Here is a 22,127-nt window from a genome sequence, read left to right as displayed (position 1 = left end):
AATCATCCTTCGCTATCGATGAATTTTCCTACAATTGTTCCTTCATCGTCGCTGGGTAAAAATCCTGGAACTCACTGCCTAACAGCATTGTGGGAGTACCTTCACCGCACGGAGTTCAAGAAGGCGGCTCACCCCCACCTTCTCCAGTGCGACTCGCGCCGAGCAATACATTCTGGCCGTTGACAGCGACGCCCACATCCCGTGAATTAATATTCTAAAAATGGAATAAATTGATTGGAAACATCTTTGTGTGTTATGGAACATACACCAGAGTATTATTCATTTCACATTTTCAGATTCTGTAGAACCGGGACCCATGAGGCTTGACTTTCCATTAAATATTTCTCCCCATCACACAATCCCTTCGGATGTAAAGACAGAAATTTCTCTTCCAGAAAAAAACAGGCAAGTTCCCGATGGCGGGGAGTCCAGAACCAGGGGTCACAGTCTAAGGATAAGTGGGAAGCCATTTAGGACTGAGATGAGGAGGAATTTCTTCACCCAGAGAGTGGTGAACCTGTGACATTCTCTGCCACACAGGGCAGTTGAGGAAAATTCATTAAATATATTCAAGAAGGATTTGAATATATTTCTTGAGGCTAAAGGGATCAAGGGATATGGGGAGAAAGCAGGGACAGGGTACTGAATTTGGATGATCAGCCACGATCTCATTAAATGGCTGAACAGGCTCGAGTTGCCGAATGGCCGACTGATGCTCCAATCTTCTATGTTTCTCTGTGTATTTTCTAGCCCGTCACTCGGGGAGCTGCTACCAGGGCTGTGCTTCTTTGTAGTCAGACTGTAGGAAATGTATCGGCACGGAGCGGGGTGAACGTCGACCTCATAGATTTTGTGAGATGCAAACAGTTACCATTAGTGCCGTTCTGACCTCAGTGCGGGGAGTGCTTGCAGCCGAACCGCACCCGAGTTCAACGTGTTAAATTGGTATAGAACCTCGGTTAGACTACACTTGGAGTACGGTGCACGGTTCTGGTCTCCATAGAATCATAGAATAGTGCAGCACAGAAGGAGGCCATTCGGCCCATCGAGTCTGTCCCGGCTCGTTCAAAGAGCAATCCAGTTAGTCCCACTCCCCCGCTCTTTCCCCAGGAACCTGGAACTTTTTTCTACTTCAAGTATTTATCCAATTCCCTTTTGAAGGCCACTATTGAATCTGTATCCACCGCCCCATCAGGCAGCGCATTCCCAATCCTAACCACTCCTTGTGTAACAAAGTTTTTCCTCCTGTCGCCTCTGGTTCTTTTGCTAATCATCTTAAATCTGTGTCCTCTGGTTATCGACCCTTCAGCCATTGGAAACAGTTTCTCTTTATTTACTCTATCGAAACCCTTCATGATTTTAAACGCCTCTATCAAATCTCCTCTTAGCCTTTTCTGCTCTAAGGAGAATATTACAAAAAGGATATAGAGGCACTGGAGAAGGTGCACATTTGATTTACAAGGATGATAGCAGAACTGAGAGGTTATATCTATCAGGAATGACTGAACAAGCTGGGGCGCTTTTCTCTAGAAATAAGAAGGCTGAAGGGTGACCTAATAGAGGTCTTTAAAATTATGAAGGTAGATGGAAAGAAAATGCTTTCACTTGTGGGGGAGTCCAGAACTGAGGGCCATAAATATAAGATAGTCACTAATAAATCTAACAGGGGATTCAGGAGCAACTTCTTCAGTGGTGAGAATGTGGAACTCGCTACCACATAGGAGTAGTTGAGGCGAAGAGCAGAGATGCATTTAAGGGGAAGTTTGGAAAGAAGGGAATAGAAGGATATGCTGATCGGATTAGATGAAGAAGGGCGGGAGGAGGCTCGTGTGGAGCATAAACACCGGCACGGAGCAGTCGGGCCGAATGGCCAGTTTCTGTGCTGTAAATTCGATGTAATTCTTAAAACACGGGCGCCTCTAAAGTTTTTCACATCGAGTGAGCTGAAGACTTTGTTTTGTCTGAAACATGAAGCCATGAAACCCGTCAGCACGCAAACCCATCCCGACTCGTAGAATTGCGGCTCATCGTCGTGTGAAATGTGGGGACTCAGATACCCCAGAAATGCCTCTGAGAGATGCAAAGACATGAACGTGGAATGGCTCAAGACGGCAATTTCATTGCACCCGCTGCAGTTCTCAGCGAAGTTCCTAAATTAGCGTGTAAACACTGGCGTGTTGCAGCTGCAGCATCATCAACGGATGAATCCATTCCTGGGGGTGAAGGACACAAATGGAGATGCAGTCGGATTTGGAAAGGATGATTGCTATTTGGTATGAACTGCACAATGGGCCTGAATACCAATCAATACATTTATGGAGGAGCTGCCGGTATTGGGTTTATACATTGATGGAACAGGCAGGGAGGGGGAAAGAGTTTCAGGAGAAGTATCCATTTAACTTGGGGGTTTTACTTTGTGCATTTAATGAAATACATTTACTCCTTCCAGAAGGATTATATTTTGTGGGAATACAGTTCCGCACGTATTCCTCGTCCTTCAATACCTTACCCAAGACCATGAGTGTTGGCAGGTTAGTCAAACATGGTGGGGGAGGGGGAAGGAGAGTGGTCCCAGAACAAAGCCCAGTAGGGTACTCACAGTTTCCCAGTAAGATATTTTCAAATTCTCTACCCCAAAGGGCTGTGGATGCTGAACCATTAACTATATTCAAGGCTCAGATAGATTTTTAGATTGTAGTGGGATCAAGGGATATGGAGATCGGGCTGGAAAGTAGAGGTGAGATTGAAGATCAGCCATGATTTTATTGAATGGTGGAGCAGGCTCAAGGGCCGCATGGCCTACTCCTGCTTCTAATTATGTTATGTGGATAACAAGCCGATATGGCAATTGTTGATTCTCCTCCACCACCACATCAATTGTAATCCCCTTATCATGAGTTCAGTGAGCTCCAACATTGCTGGTCTGTGCAGCAGTTATTTGTTTCTCTGCCCAGAAAGGCTATAGCGGCAGTGGTGAGTTTGTTAACGGAGTTACCCCCACTAATGACTGATGGGGATCTGTAGCAGTTTACTGAATACAAACTGCTCTTCCCCAGGGAAAATATAATTCTTAGAGAATGCGAAACCAGAGCTTTCTCTTCATTGGACTGAAATGACAGAACACAGTCACAGCAAATCATCCTTGTGTTTATTATAACTTGTATTTCATTGTAGTGGCTAAATTATAACTCTCCAAGCTCTCAAGGGCAGGGGGAATATTCATCACCATGCCAACAAGTACTTCTATTTAACTGCCTAGAGCCCAAGCTTTGGAATGCCCTCCCTAAACCTCTCTGCCTCCTTTAAGACTCTAAAACCTACTTCTTACCAAGCTTCAGGGGTCCCTGGTCCCATTAGCTCATTTGGCTGAACACACCTTTGTACATTAAGCTGTTGTATTACAGCATTGCAGTTTGTTTGCAACACAAGATTGACAAATTTCCAAGAAATACATAGAATATCAAAGTTAAATAGATTAAAATTACCCCGGCAAAAAATATAACTGTTCCCGTTGGTGGAAGGGTCGAGAACCAGAGGACACAGATTTAAGATGATTGGAAGGGGGCCCAAAGACGACTGAGGAAAAACTGAACGCAGCGAGTGGTTAGGACCTGGAATGCACTGCCTGAGAGGGTGATGGTGGCAGACTCAATCTCTGTTTCCAAAAAGGGAACTAGACAAGTACCTGAAGGATAAAATGGCAGGGCTCCAGAGAAAGGGCAGGGTGTAGTACTAGCCGAAGTGCTCCTGCAGAGAGCCAGCATGGGCTCGACAGGCCTTTTGTGCTGTAACCATTCTATGACCAAATCCCATGACAACACTGCTGCACAGCCCAGTGTAATACTGGAAATGTAACCAAGTTATGCTAACTGGAACAAAAACCACTAAAATTTAGAAGGAGACAAAATCCAGTCAAATATAGAACAGTTTATTTACAGTTAGTGACATTTCACATTAAGAGCCCAGGTCTCTCAGCTCTTGCACAAAGTCACAAACCATCATTCCCTACAGGACAGGCGTCTCGCACACAATTACAAATACAAGTACTAAACACAATAGGCTTCACCCCTGCAGTCAGTTTAGTCACTCTTCCCCCAGGGTGTGCTTGTCAAACAGGTACTCCCCCATGCCATTCTCAGGGGCTCCCAGTCTCTTCAAGTTGGTGATGTGATCTCCAAGCTTCTTGAGCATCTTCACTTGCTCATCCAAGTAGTGGGTCTCCAGGAAGTCACACAACTGGAAAAAGAGGGAAACTAGTTATGTCCAGCAGCAGATTTCAAGGAACATCCTAGCTTCCCCGCAAGAGTTCAATCCACTTGGACTGCAGGATAGTGTTGTGGTGCAATTGAGATTAAAGGAATTACTGCATCATTAGATTAAACTTCCTGCAGAATAGGGACATAGATCCTAAAATCACTGGGACACATTCACTAGTCAATGTCCACAGTAGGCCAACCTCCCACCACTCAAAAACCTAAAAGGCACCAACACAAAGCTATTGAGCGTGAAGATCTTTTGATTAGGCTCACGGTACCACCACCGCCAACTTAACAAATGCCCACATTACAGCTTCAAGAACTTACATGAGGGTCAGTCCTAACAGTGGCGAGTTTGTGCAGATCCAGCAGACTCTGGTTGACATTCTTCTCCAGCTGCAGAGCTCTCTGCATCACCTCCAGACCATTGCTCCACTCATCCCGCTCTGGTTTCTGGAAAGGGAAATTCAGACAGTTCACTGTACAATGGAATAAACAAACAAGAAAGTATTGAAGGAAATTAGGGGTGCAAATATCTAATGTTACCATGAACCAATGTGTTAGAAGAAAATAGAACTACAGCATTAAGCCAACACAACTACTGGAGTCAAATAACAGATGTAGTTAAGGGGAAGCTTGATAAGTACTAGGGAGAGGTGTATAGAACGATATGCAGATAGGGTTAGATGAAGCATGGCTCGTGGAGTATAAACTCTGTCATGGACCCACTTGGCCAAATGGCCTGTTTGTTCTAAATTGGAACCAATGGCTTTAGAATGTCTTTGAAACAATCAGTCTACGGGTCCCAGACAGAAGGTCACTTGTTCATTGAGCCAAACCTTGATGTCCTCCAAGATGATTCGGCCTCCACGCCGATTCTGGAATTTCATCAGTTTCTCCGCGTGCTCCCGTTCCTCGTGCGACTGCTCCTTGAAGAACTCGGCAAAGTGACGCAGGGCAACATCATCCCGGTCAAAGTAGAAGGACTATGGAGAGATCAGAAAAGTAGTTGGGTATCCAATGGCAGATCTATCATGGGTATTGTACATAAAGCCAACCTGGATTTTGCTTTCTTTCAAAGGTTTAACGTCTCACTGAACTCGTTGTACATGAAAACTAGCACAGGCCTACTTACTTCACTAACCTGGTAGAGAGTGGACAATCTGACCCCTAGCAATAGGGAAACTGGCCAATGGAAATGGCAAAAGAACCAGAGGCTACAGGAGGAAACTCAAGTGCATGCACTGCCTGAAAGGGTGGTGGGAGCAGATTAAATAGTAACTTGCAAATATTGGCCCAGAGCTATTGCCAAGGGGCACTAAACAAACCCATTAAAGTAGAGTCTAGTCACAGTGCACAATTCATGTAGTAGATCAAAGAGAAACTGGTCTGAGTCTTACTGGCTACATTCATCCCATGGAACTAAAATTACCACAAGCAGCATTAATTTGGCACCTTCAACACTAATCAAGGCATTTCAGAGGAGAAGCACATACCAAGGAATAAAGGTTCATAAACCTTCAGAATTTGAAGTGCTTGGTCAAGGTCAAGAAGTAGGAAAGCAGAGTTAAGGGAGAGTTCCCGAGTAGGGTCAAAGTGGCTGACGGATTTACCACCAGTACGGCAAAGGGAGTTAGCGAAAAGACAGAAGGGCACAAACTGAGAGTTAAAACTAAGGTTAATATTAGGAACAGGAGTAGGCCATTCAGCCACTCGAGCCTGCTCCACCATTCAATTTGATCATGGCTGACCTGTAGCTTTACTCCATCCCCCTTGAGGCACTTACCCAAGAAAACATCTGTCTTGAAAGCTCCAATTGTCCCAGCATCCACAGCTGGGGTGGAGGAAAGCAGGTAAAGAAAGTGTTCCAGATTTCCACCACCCTTGCGTGTGAAAAAGTGCTTCCTGACTTCCCTCCTAAATGGGCTACTTTTAATTTGAAGATTACATCCCCTCATTTGCAAAAGCAAGGTAGGGAGAGGCCATGGAGTGAATTAGAAGTGAGGATAAGAATTCTGAATGCCACACATTGAATGCAGAGTATTACAAATATAAACTTCAACAACATGCTCACAAGAGCCCAACAAAGAGTCATTAAGATACTCAGAATATGGTTCAGTTACTGCAAGGACCAGAGAGGCAGTTTGTTAATGGACACACAAAATGATAAATTGCATTATATTATACCTTTAAAAAATGAATTAACTGTGCATAGATTGAGGGGTGGGCTAGACACAGCACAGAATTTAGTAAAGTAACATTACATAGACTCCATTGTGAAGGGGTCAGAAATACAAGACTCACCATGGAGAGATAAACATAGGAGGAATAGAGCTCCATGTTGATCTGCTTGTTGACAGCATCCTCACAGTCCTTGTGGTAGTTCTGACGCACTTGAGAAGCCATCCTAATTATTATTATTTATTGCTAAATCTAAACTTTGTTGAAGTAAGAAGCTGGGATTTAACCAACCCCCCAAACTCCTAGTATTTATACTGCTGGATAATCCAGGGCGTGACCGCCTAGATGATGAGTGACATTCCTCAATACCCAATCAGAAGTGGCAGCCTCTCTCTCAGAGCACCAATCAAGTAAAGGGAGGAGGGGGAGATGACACCCAGAGCCAATCATGACTTTGAAAAATGAGTGTCATTGGCTGACAAGGCAATAAGGATCCCAAAGGAAGGGGACACTAGCGTCACGCCGTGGCGTGCCGTTTTACCTCCGGACGGAGGCGGAGGTCCCCAATGGGGGGCTCTCTATGCGGGAGTCCTCCCTTGTTCTATCGGGGATTTGGCCTGGAGGGTGTTGCACAGAGCAGTTCCGTGCAATAGATTTTTAAGTAGGTTTACGGACTCCCAGACCGCCTGTTTGTTTTGCGGTCTGGAGGAGTCCGTCTTTCACGTTTACACGGGGTGTGAGAGGTTGCAGCCCCTCTTCCATTTTTTGAGGGGGCTGCTCCTCAAATTTTGGTTGCACTTCAGTCCCACGCTCCTGATCTACGGTCACCCCGTGCGGAGGGGGGCGGGCGGGTCGGAGGACCTCCTCGTGGGCCTGCTCCTGGGCCTGGCCAAGAAAGCCATCAATTGGTCCTGGCAGCGGGCGAGCGAGGGGGTCGTCCGACCGGATTGCCTCCCCCTCTTCCGTGGCCATGTTCGCGCCCGGGTGGCCCTAGAGATGGAGCACGCGGTGTCCGCCGGCACGCTCGAGCTCTTTCGTGACCGGTGGGCGCCGCGGGGACTGGAGTGCATTGTTAATCGGGACAACCAAATTTTAATTTGATTGGTGGAGGGTTATTTAAAAGGGTAATTGGGTTTTGTCACCTTATTTGTGAAATTGTTTCTTTTGTTTGGTCCAATGAAAAGAGAGGGGACACTAGCGTAGATTTAGACTTGAATGTAGGAAGTATGATTAAGAAGGTTGCAGATGATACAAAAATTGGCTGTGTGGTTGATAATGAAGGAAGCTGAAGACTGCAGGAAGATATCAATGGACTGGTCAGGTGGGCAGAACAGTGGCAAAAGGAATTCAATCTGGAGAAGTGTGAGGTCATGCATTTGTGGAGGGCTAACAAGGCAAGGGAATACACAAGGGTAGGACACTGAGAAGTGCAGAAGATCAGAGGGGCCTTGGAGTGCATGTCCACAGATCTCTGAAGGTAGCTGGACAGGTAGATAAGTTGGTTAAGAAGGCATACGGGATACTTGCCTTTATTAGCCGAGGCACAGAATATAAGAGCAGGGAGGTTATGCTTGAAATGTATAAAACACTAGTTAGGCCGCAGCTAGAGTACTGCGTGCAGTTCTGGTCACCACATTACAGGAAGGATGTGATTGCACTAGAGAGGGTACAGAGGAGATTTACGAGGATGTTGCCTGGGCTGAAGAATTTTAGCTATGAGGAAAGATTGGATAGGCTGGGTTGTCCTATTTATCCCTCAAATAAAAACAGAAAATGCCGGAGACATGTGGTGTATGTAACCGTTCCACCTTTAAGAGAACTACTTTAAGAGATGCACTACTTTATCTTGGCTGCTGTATACTGTAATACCGGTGGTGACCACACCGGTATATAAGTGCTGTGTAATGATTTATTGGGCAGTTCAGCCTGACCTCCGACTAGTAAAGACCTGTTGAATTTACTCTTGTGGTCTGTGTGCAGCGATTCTTATTAACAATAACTAGAACACACAGACTTAACAGTGGCGACGATGACGATCTTACCCTGCGGCAGAGATATATCCAAGGCAGTTTAACGGGCGTCGAGAAGAGGCATCCGCCCTCGTCATCCTGCTGAGAAAAGACTCGGGTCTGAAGAGCAAGGAAGAATCCTGACACGAAGCCTTCCATCAGCAACAGGCAGCGATCATCCCTTCTATCACGGTGGTGGGTAAGCCGATCAGCGACGAGCAGCAAGTCGGCCACGTTGGCTGTGAAGTAGGGGAGGGAAAAACGGAGGATATAAGGGCGGCGAACTCGACCACGGCCGGGGAAAAGAGCCGGACAGAAGTCGGGGCCAGAGGCGCTGAGACTGGGGCAGCGTAAGGCACGGGAGCCGCGGTGAATGCAAACGCAACCGGAGTAAAAGACTGGGCTGCAAGCGGGCTGGGAGATGCAACAGCGTCGAGAGAGAGCTCGACCGCGACCGGGGAAAAAGGCCGGGCAGCTACCGAGGCCGCGAGGCGTGGGATAAAAAAAAAAAAAAAACGCGGAGAACTAAGCCGCAGCCGGGGGAAAGGACCGGACTGCAAGAGGGGCTGGGAGGCACGATTTGAGAACCGCTGGGGAGGGCGAACGCAGCAATACGGCAATCGCCATTACAGCCAGCGGGGGAGAAAGCCAAATGCGGGAAGCTGCCATTTTCGTAGGCGGGGGAAGAAGACAAGCGCGGGAAACCGCCATTTTGAAAAAAAAAAAAAAATTCTTTTTGTTTCTCAAGAAGATTGCGAGGATGCCTAAGCGTGGTAACATCAACGATTTCGATCCCGATGTTGAAGATTGGGCCACGTATGTAGAACGCATAGAGATTTATTGTAAGGCAAATAAAATATCAGATGAAGATAAAGCACTAACCTTACTAAACTCAATGGGTGCGAAGACATACGGGCTATTGAAGCACCTTCTATCACCAGCTAAACCGGCGGATCAGGCTTTCGCTAATATTGTTGCTGTCCTGAGAAATCATTTGAACCCCACACCGCTGATGTTAGCGGAACGATTTAAATTTTATGCGAGAACGCAACTGAAAGAGGAAAGCAACGCGGAGTATTTAATTGAACTGCGTAAGTTAGCGAAATACTGTCAGTTTGGGGAAAGACTGACAGAGGCACTGAGAGACAAATTCGTGTGTGGATTGTCGAAAGAAGGAACACAAAAGCGGCTGCTTGAAGAGAATGATCTTACACTTGATAAGGCTGTCACTATTGCAGCATCGCACGAAGCCGCAGCGAGAGGCACTGCGGAAATGCAGCTGAAGGCAGCGGTACTCAGCGTAGATCAAATGGCTTTGGGTACAGCGAAATGTTATCGTTGTGGAAAGACAACACACGATCAGAACCAATGCTGGTTTAAAAATCAGGAATGTAGAAAATGTGGCAAGCTTGGTCACATAGCTAAAGTATGCCGGTCAGGAAAGAAGACCAGCAACAAAAAGTCACCGCAGGAAAAGTGCAGAAAGGTACATAAGGTGGCTGAGAAGAGTTTGGATGAACAGAATTCGGATTCAGACTCCAACAGCAAGGAACTGGGTAGTCTGAGAATTCACAATGTGAGTAAGGAAGCTGACCTACAAACCATCTGGGTCACACTTCAGATAGCAGGAGTCCAAGTGAAGATGGAATTGGACACCGGATCGGCGTTGACGGTCATGAATAAGCAAGATTACAAAAGGTTATTCACACATATTCCCCTACGGGATACGGAGATAGCATTGCAGACATACACGGGGCAAAGAGTATACCCCATCGGAAAGATAAAAGTCAAGGTGGTACACAAGGGCAAAGAACACCAAGGAATGTACTACCTGAGGGAGGTCCACCACTTCTGGGACGGGAGTGGATCAGGAAAATAAATATGGACTGGCACTCCCTAAAAGCAATAACGGTAGATTCCGGAAAAAAAGATGTCAAACCTGAACGATTGTCCAGAATATTGGATGAGGTTAAAGAGGTGTTCCAACAGGGACTGGGAACACTGAGAGGAATTACGGCAAAAATCATGATTGCAGAACATGCAAACCCAAAATTTTTCAAAGCCAGACCGGTACCTTATGCGATACGACCTGCTGTGGAAGCTGAGCTGGAAGGGCTAGAACGTTCAGGAGTACTGTCTAAGGTGGACTGGAGTGAGTGGGCCATGCCCATTGTTCCCGTCATGAAGCGTTCATCGAGTAACAAGCCAGGGGAACCGGGGAAGGTCCGCATCTGTGGAGACTTCAAGATCACGGTTAATCCGGTGCTTCACACGGTGCAATATCCGCTTCCGCGGATTGAGGATATCTTTGCTTCATTGTCTGGCGGGAAACACTTCACCAAGATAGACCTGGCGCAAGCGTACTTACAGATGGAAGTTGAGGAAGAGTCGCGCCAGTATCTCTCAATCAACACGCACAGAGGCTTGTATCGATATAATAGACTGGTTTTTGGAGTGGCTTCGGCTCCAGCAATTTGGCAGAGGGCCATGGAGCAGGTATTACAGGGAATTCCAAGCACTCAATGTTACTTGGACGATATCCTGATTACAGGAGATGACGATGAGGAACACCTTGCAAATTTGAAACTGGTGCTCACCAGATTGAAGGAATATGGACTTCGAGTTAATCGCCAGAAATGTGAGTTCTTTCAGAAACGGATCTCGTACTGTGGTCATGTCATTGACCAGGAGGGGCTGCACAAGTCACCTGACAAGATCGAAGCTGTTGTGAAGGCTCCCGCTCCGGAAAATTTATCCCAGTTGAGGTCGTTCCTAGGGTTGATTAACTATTACCATAAGTTTCTGCCAAATCTATCCACGGTGCTGCACCCGCTGAACGCTCTTTTGCAGAAAGAAGTACCGTGGAAGTGGAGCGAGGACTGTAAGAAGGCCTTTCGCAAAAGCAAGGCATTGATCACCTCAGAGGAAGTGTTGGCTCACTTCAACCCAACGCTACCTATTCATTTAGCTTGTGATGCTTCTCCTTATGGTATTGGAGCAGTACTCTCACACAAGTTGCCAAATGGCTTGGAAAGGCCAGTCGCATTTGCATCCAGATCATTGACCTCCGCTGAGCGCAACTATGCTCAGATAGATAGGGAGGCTCTCAGCCTTGTGTGGGGAGTAAAGAAGTTTAATCATTACCTGCAGGGCCAGAAGTTTACACTGCTGACAGACCACCAGCCGTTGGTATCCATTTTTAACCCTAAGAAGGGTGTTTCGGTGATGACAGCACAGAGGCTCCAGAGATGGTCCCTTTTCCTAGGGGCACATCAATATCAGATAGAATTCAAAGGTACAAAGCAGCATGGTAATGCTGATGGGCTGTCGCGCCTGCCACTACCTACTGAGGAGGAGGCACCGACGGTTGACCCGGTGGAGTTCTTTCACTCGACCATCATCGAATGTTTACCTGTCACCAATGCAAATATTGAAAGGGAGACTAGGAATGACCCGACACTGGCCCGGGTCTACGAATTGACAGTAAAGGGATGGCCAGCCCATGGTGATCCACTGTTACCGGCATTCTCAGCAAGACGAGAACAGCTGTCCATCTGTCAGGGAACATTGATGTATGGAACAAGGGTGATTATCCCTCCTAAGTTAAGAGAGAGAGTTCTAAAAGAACTACATGAAGGTCATCTGGGGGGAGTCAAGATGAAAAGCCTTGCTGGGCTTATGTGTGGTGGCCGGGTATCGACCAACAGATAGAGGATCTGACGAAAAGCTGCTCAGGGTGCCAAAAAGTCCAAAATGCACCTCCAATTGCACCGCTGCATCCATGGGAATGGCCTTCAACCCCATGGCAATGTGTACATATTGACTTTGCTGGTCCATTCATGGATTCCATGTTTTTAATTGCGGTGGACGCACATTCTAAATGGCCAGAAGTGATTAAAATGACTACCACTACCTCGGAGAAGACGATCGCGGTGCTAAGAACGATATTTGCAAGAAATGGATTGCCAGAGCAAATATGTTCGGACAACGGACCACAGTTCGTGTCAGAGGAATTCCAGAAATTCCTGAAGAAGAATGGGGTGAAACATTATACCTCTGCCCCATATCATCCAGCTACGAATGGGCTGGCCGAGAGGTTTGTGCAGACGTTCAAAAAGGCAATAAAGGCCATGAGCGAAGATCAGATTCCACTGCAACACAAGGTGGACAATTTCCTACTGGCATATCGAAACGCCACCCATGCAACAACAAACCAAAGTCCTGCCATGATGTTCTATAACAGGAGGTTGCGGTCCAGGTTGGACTTGTTAAAACCAAATGTGCGGAGGGAAGTCGAAAACAAACAGTTCCAGCATATCAATAACAAGCCCACTCGGAGTTTTGAAATAGGACAACCGGTGTTAGCCAGGGACTATAAAAACGAGAAATGGCAATCTGGAACAATTCGGGCCAGACAAGGACCCCTGATGTACACGGTAGATGTTGGTGAAAATGTAATGCGACGTCATGCTGACCAACTGGTGGGATCGAGAACAAGGGTCGAGCTCATGGTTACGACAGAGACAACCGTGGAGGAAGTTAGTGAACCTGAAGCATCTACCTCAGAAGTGAATATACCTGATGATGATGTCCTATCCATAGGGGATCAACTAGATGAGTCACCCCAGCAACGAGAACCAGAGACCCCTGAAAGGCGTTATCCGTCTCGGATCAGGAGGCCTCCTCAGAGACTGAATCTGTGAACTGTTTTTACATGAAGTTGTGTATATATGTTATTATGTTATGTTTAATGGGGAATATATACTGTTAAGCTAAAAAGGGAGGATTGTGGTGTATGTAACCGTTCCACCTTTAAGAGAACTATTTTAAGAGATGCACTACTTTATCTTGGCTGCTGTATACTGTAATACCGGTGGTGACCACACCGGTATATAAGTGCTGTGTAATGATTTATTGGGCAGTTCAGCCTGACCTCCGACTAGTAAAGACCTGTTGAATTTACTCTTGTGGTCTGTGTGCAGTGATTCTTATTAACAATAACTAGAACACACAGGCTTACCAAGACACTCGGCAGGTCAGGCAGCGTCTGTGAAGAGAGAAACAGAGTCAACGTTTCAGGTCGATGACCTTTCGTCAGAACTGGAAAAAAGCCGGAAATGGAACAGATTCTTAAGCAAGTGAAGAGGCTGGGAAAGGGGGGAGGGGAGGAAAGAACAAAAGGGAAGGTCTGTGATAGGATGGAAGGCAGGAGAGATTAAGAGACATTGGCCCAGTAATTCGGCTCGGGTGATTGCCGCGCGTGCAAGGCCCCAAGGTGGACTCACCCGGCGCGCCGACATCTGAAATCTGGCCCGCAATGACATTCCTGTGACTGGCCAGCTTGAGGTCCTGCCGCGCTGTGCGTGCGTGACCCAGCGGCGTACTTAGTGCGATGAGCCGGCTGGGATCACGTGGGCACTGGGCAACCAATGGGAGGTTGCAAAAGTTCATTCATAAGTTTGACAGTGAGAGCTGTCAAACTCATGAAAACTGCTGGCCCCAAAACACGACTTAAACCTGAAAGAAAATTTAAAAAAAACATTGCAATACTTAAATGAACCATAAATAACTATGAAAAACTATTTTAAACAATAATTTTAAAATTTGAAAAAAAAATTTTTATAAAAAATCGGGGCTAAAACTAAACTTACCTTACTGTAAATTCTTAAAAATTACAAACCTGTGGAAAAAAAAAATCTAAATTGTATTAATAGACCGCTTACCTGAAAAACTAAGTACTTACGTGTGGTTTTTCCGTGTGTAAATATCGGAGGCCTTTACACACGCGCAACTCTGGGGAAAAAAAAGGGAATTTCACTGCGCACGCGCTGCCTGTGCAGTTGCGCGCGCTGTGCCTCTGAACCCCTTCGTTCAGAGGACTGGAAATGCCGGCGTTCCCCGCATGCGCGGTGCTTCCTGAACGCCGGCATTTCCACCGGCCAGATGCGTGAGTACCCAGACCGTACTCACGCATTTGGACCCGAATTACTGGGCCATTGAGAGATATTCAAGGCAAAGGGAGATGGTAATGGGACAGGTTAAGAAACAAAGGATGGCTCTAGATGAAGTGTAAATTGTGCTTTCTTTTAAATATTAATCCCTCAACCAACATAACAAAAACAGATGATCCAGTCATTATCACATTGTTGTTTGTGGGAGCTTGCTGTGTGCAAATTGGCTGCTATGTTTCCTACATTACAACAGTGACTACACTTCAAAAAGTACTTCATTGGCTGTAAAGTGCTTTGAGACGTCCGGTGGTCGTAAAAGGCGCTATAGAAATGCAAGTCTTTCTTTTCCCTAGTCTCATTCTTTTGTATTTTCCCACATTAAATGCCATTTTCCACCCACCTATCCCGATCCCTTTGTATTTGTAGGTCCGCCTCACCCCCATTATTAGATTCATGCCAGCTTTAAATGATGGTTAACTGTGTATGTGTGTTTTTTGTAATGTTTTAAATATGACCTTTTGCACGAGTACATTCCATGTATTTGACATGTACTGGGGTAAGTCTGGTCTATCCGCCAGGGAAAGGATGTTTGAGTTAAGCTGACGGGATTGGGGGGATTGCAGGAAGAGAGAGGCAATCACTGTGTGTACTCTTTTTGAGCAACCCATAAACAAAGAGACTAACTAAACTCAAAACATTAAGTGAAACTTAACAAATTAAGTTGAAATTTGGTTGCTGGGTGATGAATCACTCCAGTCCCCACGGGGCCCACCGGTCGCAGGAGGCCTCGAGCGTGCCGGGTTCACCGCGTGCTCCATCTCCAAGGACACCCGGGCACGAACGTGGCCACGGAAGAGCGGCAGTCAGTCGGCCGAACGACCCTCTGCTGCCTGGACCCAGTTGCTGGCAATCACTGTGTGTAGTGTTGGTTGTGTAGACTTTGTCCCACTGATGTGAAGAGACTATCTGTTATAGACTTGTTTTAGTGATTAATCTCTCTTGATGTTTGACTGTCGAGAAGGAAAGTACAAATGGAAAGAGGCGAGGAGACTGGTGAATCTTCTCTGGTGGAACAGGAAGTCCAGTAAATCATTCTGAGATGAGAGTTACTGAGGTTTCCCTCAATCTGGTCAGGGAAGGACGGTGCTGGGGTTCCATGGATACCTTGTGTTCCTGTTTGGACCACAACACTGTGGGATCAACAGGAAGGAACAGGCTAAGAAAGCACATCAAAGGTCTAATACTATTGAATGAAAGATGAAGTAAGGAAAAGTGGGACTAGTGGACTGACACACGTGTTCATGTGATACAGGTATGTTGAGAATAACCTCAGATTTTCACCCAAGGTCAAAACTCAGATAAAGCTCTAACACTGTGACCACGTCTCTAATTGTTTATCCTATAGTTACCTTGCTCTATTCTCCAACTCTCCATTAGGCTTAGAAGTGGCAGCTTTAGCCGTAGGAACCTAGTGCAGTGTGGTTCTAAGCCAATGGGACTCCATGAAGAGAGTATTGTTCTTCACCCCCTCCCCAACAGAAATGATCTTCACCAAGAAAAGAATCCCATAAAGGCCAGTTGGAACTCCCAGATTTGAATTAGGACAATTCTACTCGACTAGATTGGGTGTTTAACCAAATTGTCTGCAACTTAAAACATCAAATGAAACTTAAAATTTGGTTGCTGGGGTCGATGATGCATTCCAGTCGCTGCGGTGCCTACCCGTCACAGAAGGGCTCGAGCATGCTGGCCGACACCGCGTGCACCATCTCCAGGGAGAACCAGGCGCAAACATGGCCACGGAAGACAGACAGGCAATCGGGCCGAACAACACTCAACCGCCCGCTGCTTGGACCAGTTAATGGCCTTTTTGGGAAGGCCCAGGAGCAGTCCTCCGAGAAGGTCCTCTCATCTGCCTGCTCCCCCCACACTGGGTGACCGAAGATCAGGAGCGTGGGACTGAAGTGCAACCCAAAATTGAGCAGCTCCTTTCACATAATGAATGAAAGGAGGACTGCCACCTCACATTCTGTGTAAACACAGCCCAGTGTACTCTTTTAGTTTGGACCAACAACAAATTTGACTGTAAATTAACAAAAGTTCAACTAAAACATAAATCAAATTAAAATTTGGTTTTCCGGGTTGACGAGGCACTCCAGTCCCCGCGGCGCCCACCGGTCGCGGAAATACTCAAGCGTGCCGGCGGACACCGCGTGCTCCATCTCCAGGGCCACCCGGGCGCGAACATGGCCGCGGAAGAGAGGCAGGCAATCCGGCTGAACGACCCCCCGGACCAATTGATTGCTTTTTTTAGCCAGGCCCACAAGGGTGACCGTAGATCAGGAGCGTGGGACTGAAGTGCAACCAAAAATCAAGGAGCAGCCTCTTCAGGTAATGAAAGAGGGGCTGCAACCTCTCACATTCTATGTAAACGTGAAACACGGACTCCTCCAGGCCGCAAAAAATGCAGGCGGCCTGGGAGTCCGTGAACCTATTTAAAACCATATTGCACGGGACCGCTCCGTGCAACACCCTCCAGGCCAAGTCCCCGATGGAACAAGGGAGGACTCCCGCGTAGAGAGCCCTCCATTGGGGACCTCCGCCACCGCCGGTCAGCAAGACGCCACGCCAAGGCGTGTCCGGATGGCAGACGCAGACGGCAAAGTGGTGTCTGCGCAGGAGCAGCCCGTACAAAAAACTCCTCCGCACGGAATGAAAAGGCACGGAGGGTCTTTCCTCGAGACGGCGCAAGTTGTGAGGAGCCGGTTTCCGAGGGGAGTTTCGGGGCCGGGCGCCGATTAGGAACTCCGTCTGAACGGGGGCAAGCTCAGACGGGATCGCCCCACGTGCTCAAGCCGCCTCGATACACCTAGTGGAGCCGGGGCCCAGTGCCACTTTCACCGACTCAATGGCTTGGACCACGAGCCGGACGTTGGCCCAGGACCGGCGCCGCGCCAGCTCCTCCGGCGCCATCCAGCCCGCTCCTCCGCCATCGAGCAGATCCCCGACTCTGGTCACCTTGCCAGGCACAGCCCTGCGCTCCGCCAGCCACCCGAACCCACGGTCGTGGAGGTGCGGATTCCTGAGCAACGGCTCCCGAAGGAGAGCCGCTGCTCCTGAGGGGGCGGGGGGAAAAAGAGCTCCGCCTGGAAGCGACGTAGTTCCAAACCCATAGCAGTTCCTGGTAGAAGACAGGCAGCTCCCGCAGGCTGGCACGCATGCCGCCCACTTTCACAAACAGGAGCTGCGTGGCGTAATTGAGGCCGTGCAGCTGGTGGAAGAAATACGTCGCCAACGCACACCATCTCAGAGGACACAGCCCAGCGTAGCTCTTGTCTGAAGACAACCAAATGTTATCAGAAAATAAGCAACCACTCAAATTTACAAGGAGACAAAATCCAGTCCAATGTTGAACAGTTTATTTAGAGTTAATATTACAGAGCCCTGGTCTCACAGCTCTTTGTACAAAGTCACACAACCCATCATTCCCTGAAGGACAGGGTCTCCCACACAATTATATAAACACGAGTACTGAACACAATAAGCTTCAGTCACTCTACCCCAGGGTGTGCTTGTCAAACAAGTACTCTCCCATGCCATTCTCAGGGGCTCCCAGTCTCTTCAAGTTGGTGATGTGATCTCCAAGCTTCTTGATTATCTTCACTTGCTCATCCAAGTAGTGGGTCTCCAGGAAGTCACACAACTGAAAAGAAACAAAGTGAAACTAGTTATGGCCAGTAGCAGATATCAAGGAACATCCAAGCTCCCCCCACTTCCTCTAGAGTTGGGATTTTAATCCTCTTGGACTGGAGGATAGTCAAGTGGTGTAATTGAGATGATGTAAATTTGCTCAAATGATCTAGTAATTCCTGTACAATAGATGCTTAGATCCTGGAACCACTGCGACACACTTATTCTCAATGTCCACATAAGGCCAACTGTCCCATCCTCACCCCAACCCCCTTAAGAACCCAGGAGACACCCCAACACAAAGCGATTGGGCATGTAGATTGTTGAATCGGCTCAAGGACAGCAAGGTTCCACCACCTCCAACATACCCAAAAACCCACCAAGAACTTACATGAGGGTCAGTGCTCCCAGTGGAGAGTTTGTGCAGATCCAGCAGACTCTGGTTGACATTCTTCTCCATCTGCAGAGCTCTCTGCATCACCTCCAGACCATTGCTCCACTCATCCTGCTCTGGTTTCTGAAGGTGAAAGTCACAGTTCACTTACAATGAATTAAATAAAAAAGACACAAGACAGCACAAGGAAAACAGGGGTGAAAAGCAGCCAGAAATCCATGTTACCATGAACCAATATGTCACAGGAATATAGAATGACAGCATTGCTTTAGAAAGTATTGGAAACAAGGGGAACCCAACAGAAGGCCACTCATTTATTGAATCCAACCTTGATGTCCTCCAAGATGATTCGGCCTCCACGCCGATTCTGGAATTTCATCAGTTTCTCAGCATCCTCGTGTTTCTCATGTGACTGCTCCTTGAGGAACTCGGCAAAGTGACGCAGGGCAACATCATCCCGGTCAAAGTAATAGGACTGTGGAGAGAATTTTAAACAGCTTCATCAGACCTAGATCTTCATATACAATGCAAGATTATATTTACCCCTAGTTAGCTAGTGAGTTCTTAATCTTGCAAAAATAGATAGAACCATAGAAGAGATAGGAGCAGTAGTAGGCCATTCGGCCCCTTGAGCCTGTTCCAACGTTTAGTGAGATCATGGCTGATCATCCAAACAAGTACCCGGTCCCTGGCTTCTCCCTTGATCCTGAAGATACCATTGGTTAACTAGCAAAATGCAATTCACTTCACTAATCTGAACATGTTGGCCAGCTTCTCCTCCCAAGAACCAGGATGAAACAGTCAACCAACAAATAAAAACTATAAACTACAGTTCAGGATTATATTTCATGACCAGTCAAACTAAACTCTACTGCTGGATAAGTAGTCCCTCCTCTACTTCCTGTCATTCAGATGAGATGAGATTTTAAACAGAGGCCCTGTCTGTCCTCAGGTGGATGTGAAAGATCTCAAGGCACTACTTCAGAGAACAGGGGAGTTCTCTCCAGATTCCCAGGCCAATATTTATCCCTCAACCAAAACAGATGATCTGATGAGTCTCATTGTTTGTGCAAGCTTACTGTGCACAAATTGGCTGCTGCATTTCCCACATAACAGGTGGCTTCATTGACTACCTCCCAAAGTGCCTTGTAGCCAAAGAGATCTAGGCACAGTGAACAAGGCTTCAACACCAGGATTCCCAGAACTTCACTTCCAGTTAAAAAGAAAGCTAGTGAGGACCTGCCATCATGTCACTCACTACAGTCACCCCACTGAAACTGAACTTTGTTTCATATCAACAAGCACCAACAGTCACTTGACCAGGTTTGTGCTCTTCTGTTACAAACTCAGGCAGCAGCTGAGCTAGTTCCATATATTAAACCTGGTCAACAGAGTGCAGCTGCTACAAGGAGCAGGCCATCAACACAACAAGCTCACCCTGAAGTACTCACTGCTCAAAGATTGCTTTCCCAGGTAAGGAAGTCAAGAGAAATATAATTTAAAGCCAGTTCATGGAACTACAGAATGTCCAGCTTTTAAGAATACAGCAACAAGGAATACAAGACTCACCATGGAAAGATAAACATAGGAGGAATAGAGCTCCATGTTAATTTGCTTGTTGACAGCATCCTCACAGTCCTTGTGGTAGTTCTGACGTACTTGGGAGGCCATCTTCACTATTTCCTGTTGTACTATTACTGCTCACTAGCACCTAGAAAGTTCAAAAACTAACCCTTTCTAACTCAAGCTCTTGTATTTATACTACTGGGACAGCCTGCATTCAAACAAGGAATGACATCACCAATGATGATTGACAATCCCTGAGAGCCAATCAGGAATCTTTCCTGAATCCAGGCACCAATTAACAAAGGAGAGGGGGTGTGGGGGAGGAGGGGGTGAGACCCAGAGCCAATCAGAGCTATGGAAAACCGGCAGGTTTGGGAGATCAGTCTCGGTGATGTCATTGCTTTTGGGTTCCTTGACCTTCTTCAAATCGGAAAGTCTCTCGTTGTTTGATGCTCTCATTTGAATTAAATGACAATTTGCTGCTTTCCAAAAGCTCAAGGTGCTGAGAATCATCCTTCGCTATCGATGAATTTTCCTACAATTGTTCCTTCATCGTCGCTGGGTCAAAATCCTGGAACTCACTGCCTAACAGCATTGTGGGAGTACCTTCACCGCACGGAGTTCAAGAAGGCGGCTCACCCCCACCTTCTCCAGGGCGACTCGCGCCGGGCAATACATTCTGGCCGTTGACAGCGACGCCCACATCCCGTGAATTAATATTCTAAAAATGGAATCAATTGATTGGAAACATCTTTGTGTGTTATGGAACATACACCAGAGTATTATTCATTTCACATTTTCAGATTCTGTAGAACCGGGACCCATGAGGCTTGACTTTCCATTAAATATTTCTCCCCATCACACAATCCCTTCGAATGTAAAGACAGAAATTTCTCTTCCAGAAAAACAGGCATGTTCCCGATGGCGGGGAGTCCAGAACCAGGGGTCACAGTCTAAGGATAAGTGGGAAGCCATTTAGGACTGAGATGAGGAGGAATTTCTTCACCCAGAGAGTGGTGAACCTGTGACATTCTCTGCCACACAGGGCAGTTGAGGAAAATTCAGTAAATACATTCAAGAAGGATTTGAATATATTTCTTGAGGCTAAAGGGATCAAGGGATATGGGGAGAAAGCAGGGACAGGGTACTGAATTTGGATGATCAGCCACGATCTCATTAAATGGCTGAACAGGCTCGAGTTGCCGAATGGCCGACTGATGCTCCAATCTTCTATGTTTCTCTGTGTATTTTCTAGCCCGTCACTCGGGGAGCTGCTACCAGGGCTGTGCTTCTTTGTAGTCAGACTGTAGGAAATGTATTGGCACGGAGCGGGGTGAACGTCGACCTCATAGATTTTGTGAGATGCAAACAGTTACCATTAGTGCCGTTCTGACCTCAGTGCGGGGAGTGCTTGCAGCTGAACCGCACCCGAGTTCAACGTGTTAAATTGGTATAGAACCTCGGTTAGACTACACTTGGAGTACGGTGCACGGTTCTGGTCTCCATAGAATCATAGAATAGTGCAGCACAGAAGGAGGCCATTCGGCCCATCGAGTCTGTCCCGGCTCGTTCAAAGAGCAATCCAGTTAGTCCCACTGCCCCGCTCTTTCCCCAGGAACCTGGAATTTTTTCTACTTCAAGTATTTATCCAATTCCCTTTTGAAGGCCACTATTGAATCTGTATCCACCGCCCCATCAGGCAGCGCATTCCCAATCCTAACCACTCCTTGTGTAACAAAGTTTTTCCTCCTGTCGCCTCTGGTTCTTTTGCGAATCATCTTAAATCTGTGTCCTCTGGTTATCGACCCTTCAGCCATTGGAAACAGTTTCTCTTTATTTACTCTATCGAAACCCTTCATGATTTTAAACGCCTCTATCAAATCTCCTCTTAGCCTTCTCTGCTCTAAGGAGAATATTACAAAAAGGATATAGAGGCACTGGAGAAGGTGCACAGTTGATTTACAAGGATGATAGCAGAACTGAGAGGTTATATCGATCAGGAATGACTGAACAGGCTGGGGCGCTTTTCTCTAGAAATAAGAAGGCTGAAGGGTGACCTAATAGAGGTCTTTAAAATTAT

The 22,127-nt window shown here is 46.9% G+C and overlaps 3 protein-coding genes across 3 annotated transcripts in view; all 3 read right to left on the bottom strand.

Moving 5' to 3' along the window:
* LOC147099747 (ferritin heavy chain, oocyte isoform-like) overlaps positions 1-22,127 on the bottom strand; it is a 412,482-nt gene that overhangs the window by 30,060 nt on the left and 360,295 nt on the right. The window lies entirely within an intron of this gene.
* LOC147099751 (ferritin heavy chain, oocyte isoform-like) overlaps positions 3,908-22,127 on the bottom strand; it is a 273,112-nt gene continuing 254,892 nt past the window's right edge. The window contains exon 2 of the mRNA XM_085969143.1: positions 3,908-4,236. Within this exon, the coding sequence (XP_085825269.1) occupies positions 4,084-4,236 (153 nt within the window). The 3' untranslated portion in view covers positions 3,908-4,083. The remainder of the gene's footprint in view (positions 4,237-22,127) is intronic.
* LOC147099755 (ferritin heavy chain, oocyte isoform-like) lies at positions 17,800-20,152 on the bottom strand. The gene is made up of 4 exons (XM_085969156.1): positions 20,051-20,152; positions 18,810-18,956; positions 18,479-18,604; positions 17,800-18,100 (listed from the first exon to the last, which is right to left on the bottom strand). The coding sequence occupies exons 1-4, from the start codon at positions 20,150-20,152 to the stop codon at positions 17,954-17,956; spliced, it is 522 nt and encodes a 173-aa protein (XP_085825282.1). The 3' UTR covers positions 17,800-17,953.

This window comes from Somniosus microcephalus, chromosome 28 (genome assembly GCF_052327205.1).
Source record: "Somniosus microcephalus isolate GS21.2 chromosome 28, FLI_Smic_1.0, whole genome shotgun sequence".
Lineage (NCBI taxonomy): Eukaryota > Metazoa > Chordata > Chondrichthyes > Squaliformes > Somniosidae > Somniosus > Somniosus microcephalus.
The sequence above is the reverse complement of the archived record's forward strand: the minus strand, read 5'-3'. Positions and strand labels throughout refer to the sequence as shown.

Bases quoted from the DNA above. Each gene is read 5' to 3' on its own strand.
- LOC147099755 (XM_085969156.1), bottom strand. From the start codon at position 20,152: ATGGCCTCCCAAGTACGTCAGAACTACCACAAGGACTGTGAGGATGCT. The intron at 18,605-18,809 runs GTTGGATTCAAT...TTTCACCTTCAG, and splicing joins TCATCTTGGAGGACATCAAG to AAACCAGAGCAGGATGAGTG. The intron at 18,101-18,478 runs GTAAGTTCTTGG...GTTTCTTTTCAG, and splicing joins CTGGGAGCACTGACCCTCAT to TTGTGTGACTTCCTGGAGAC.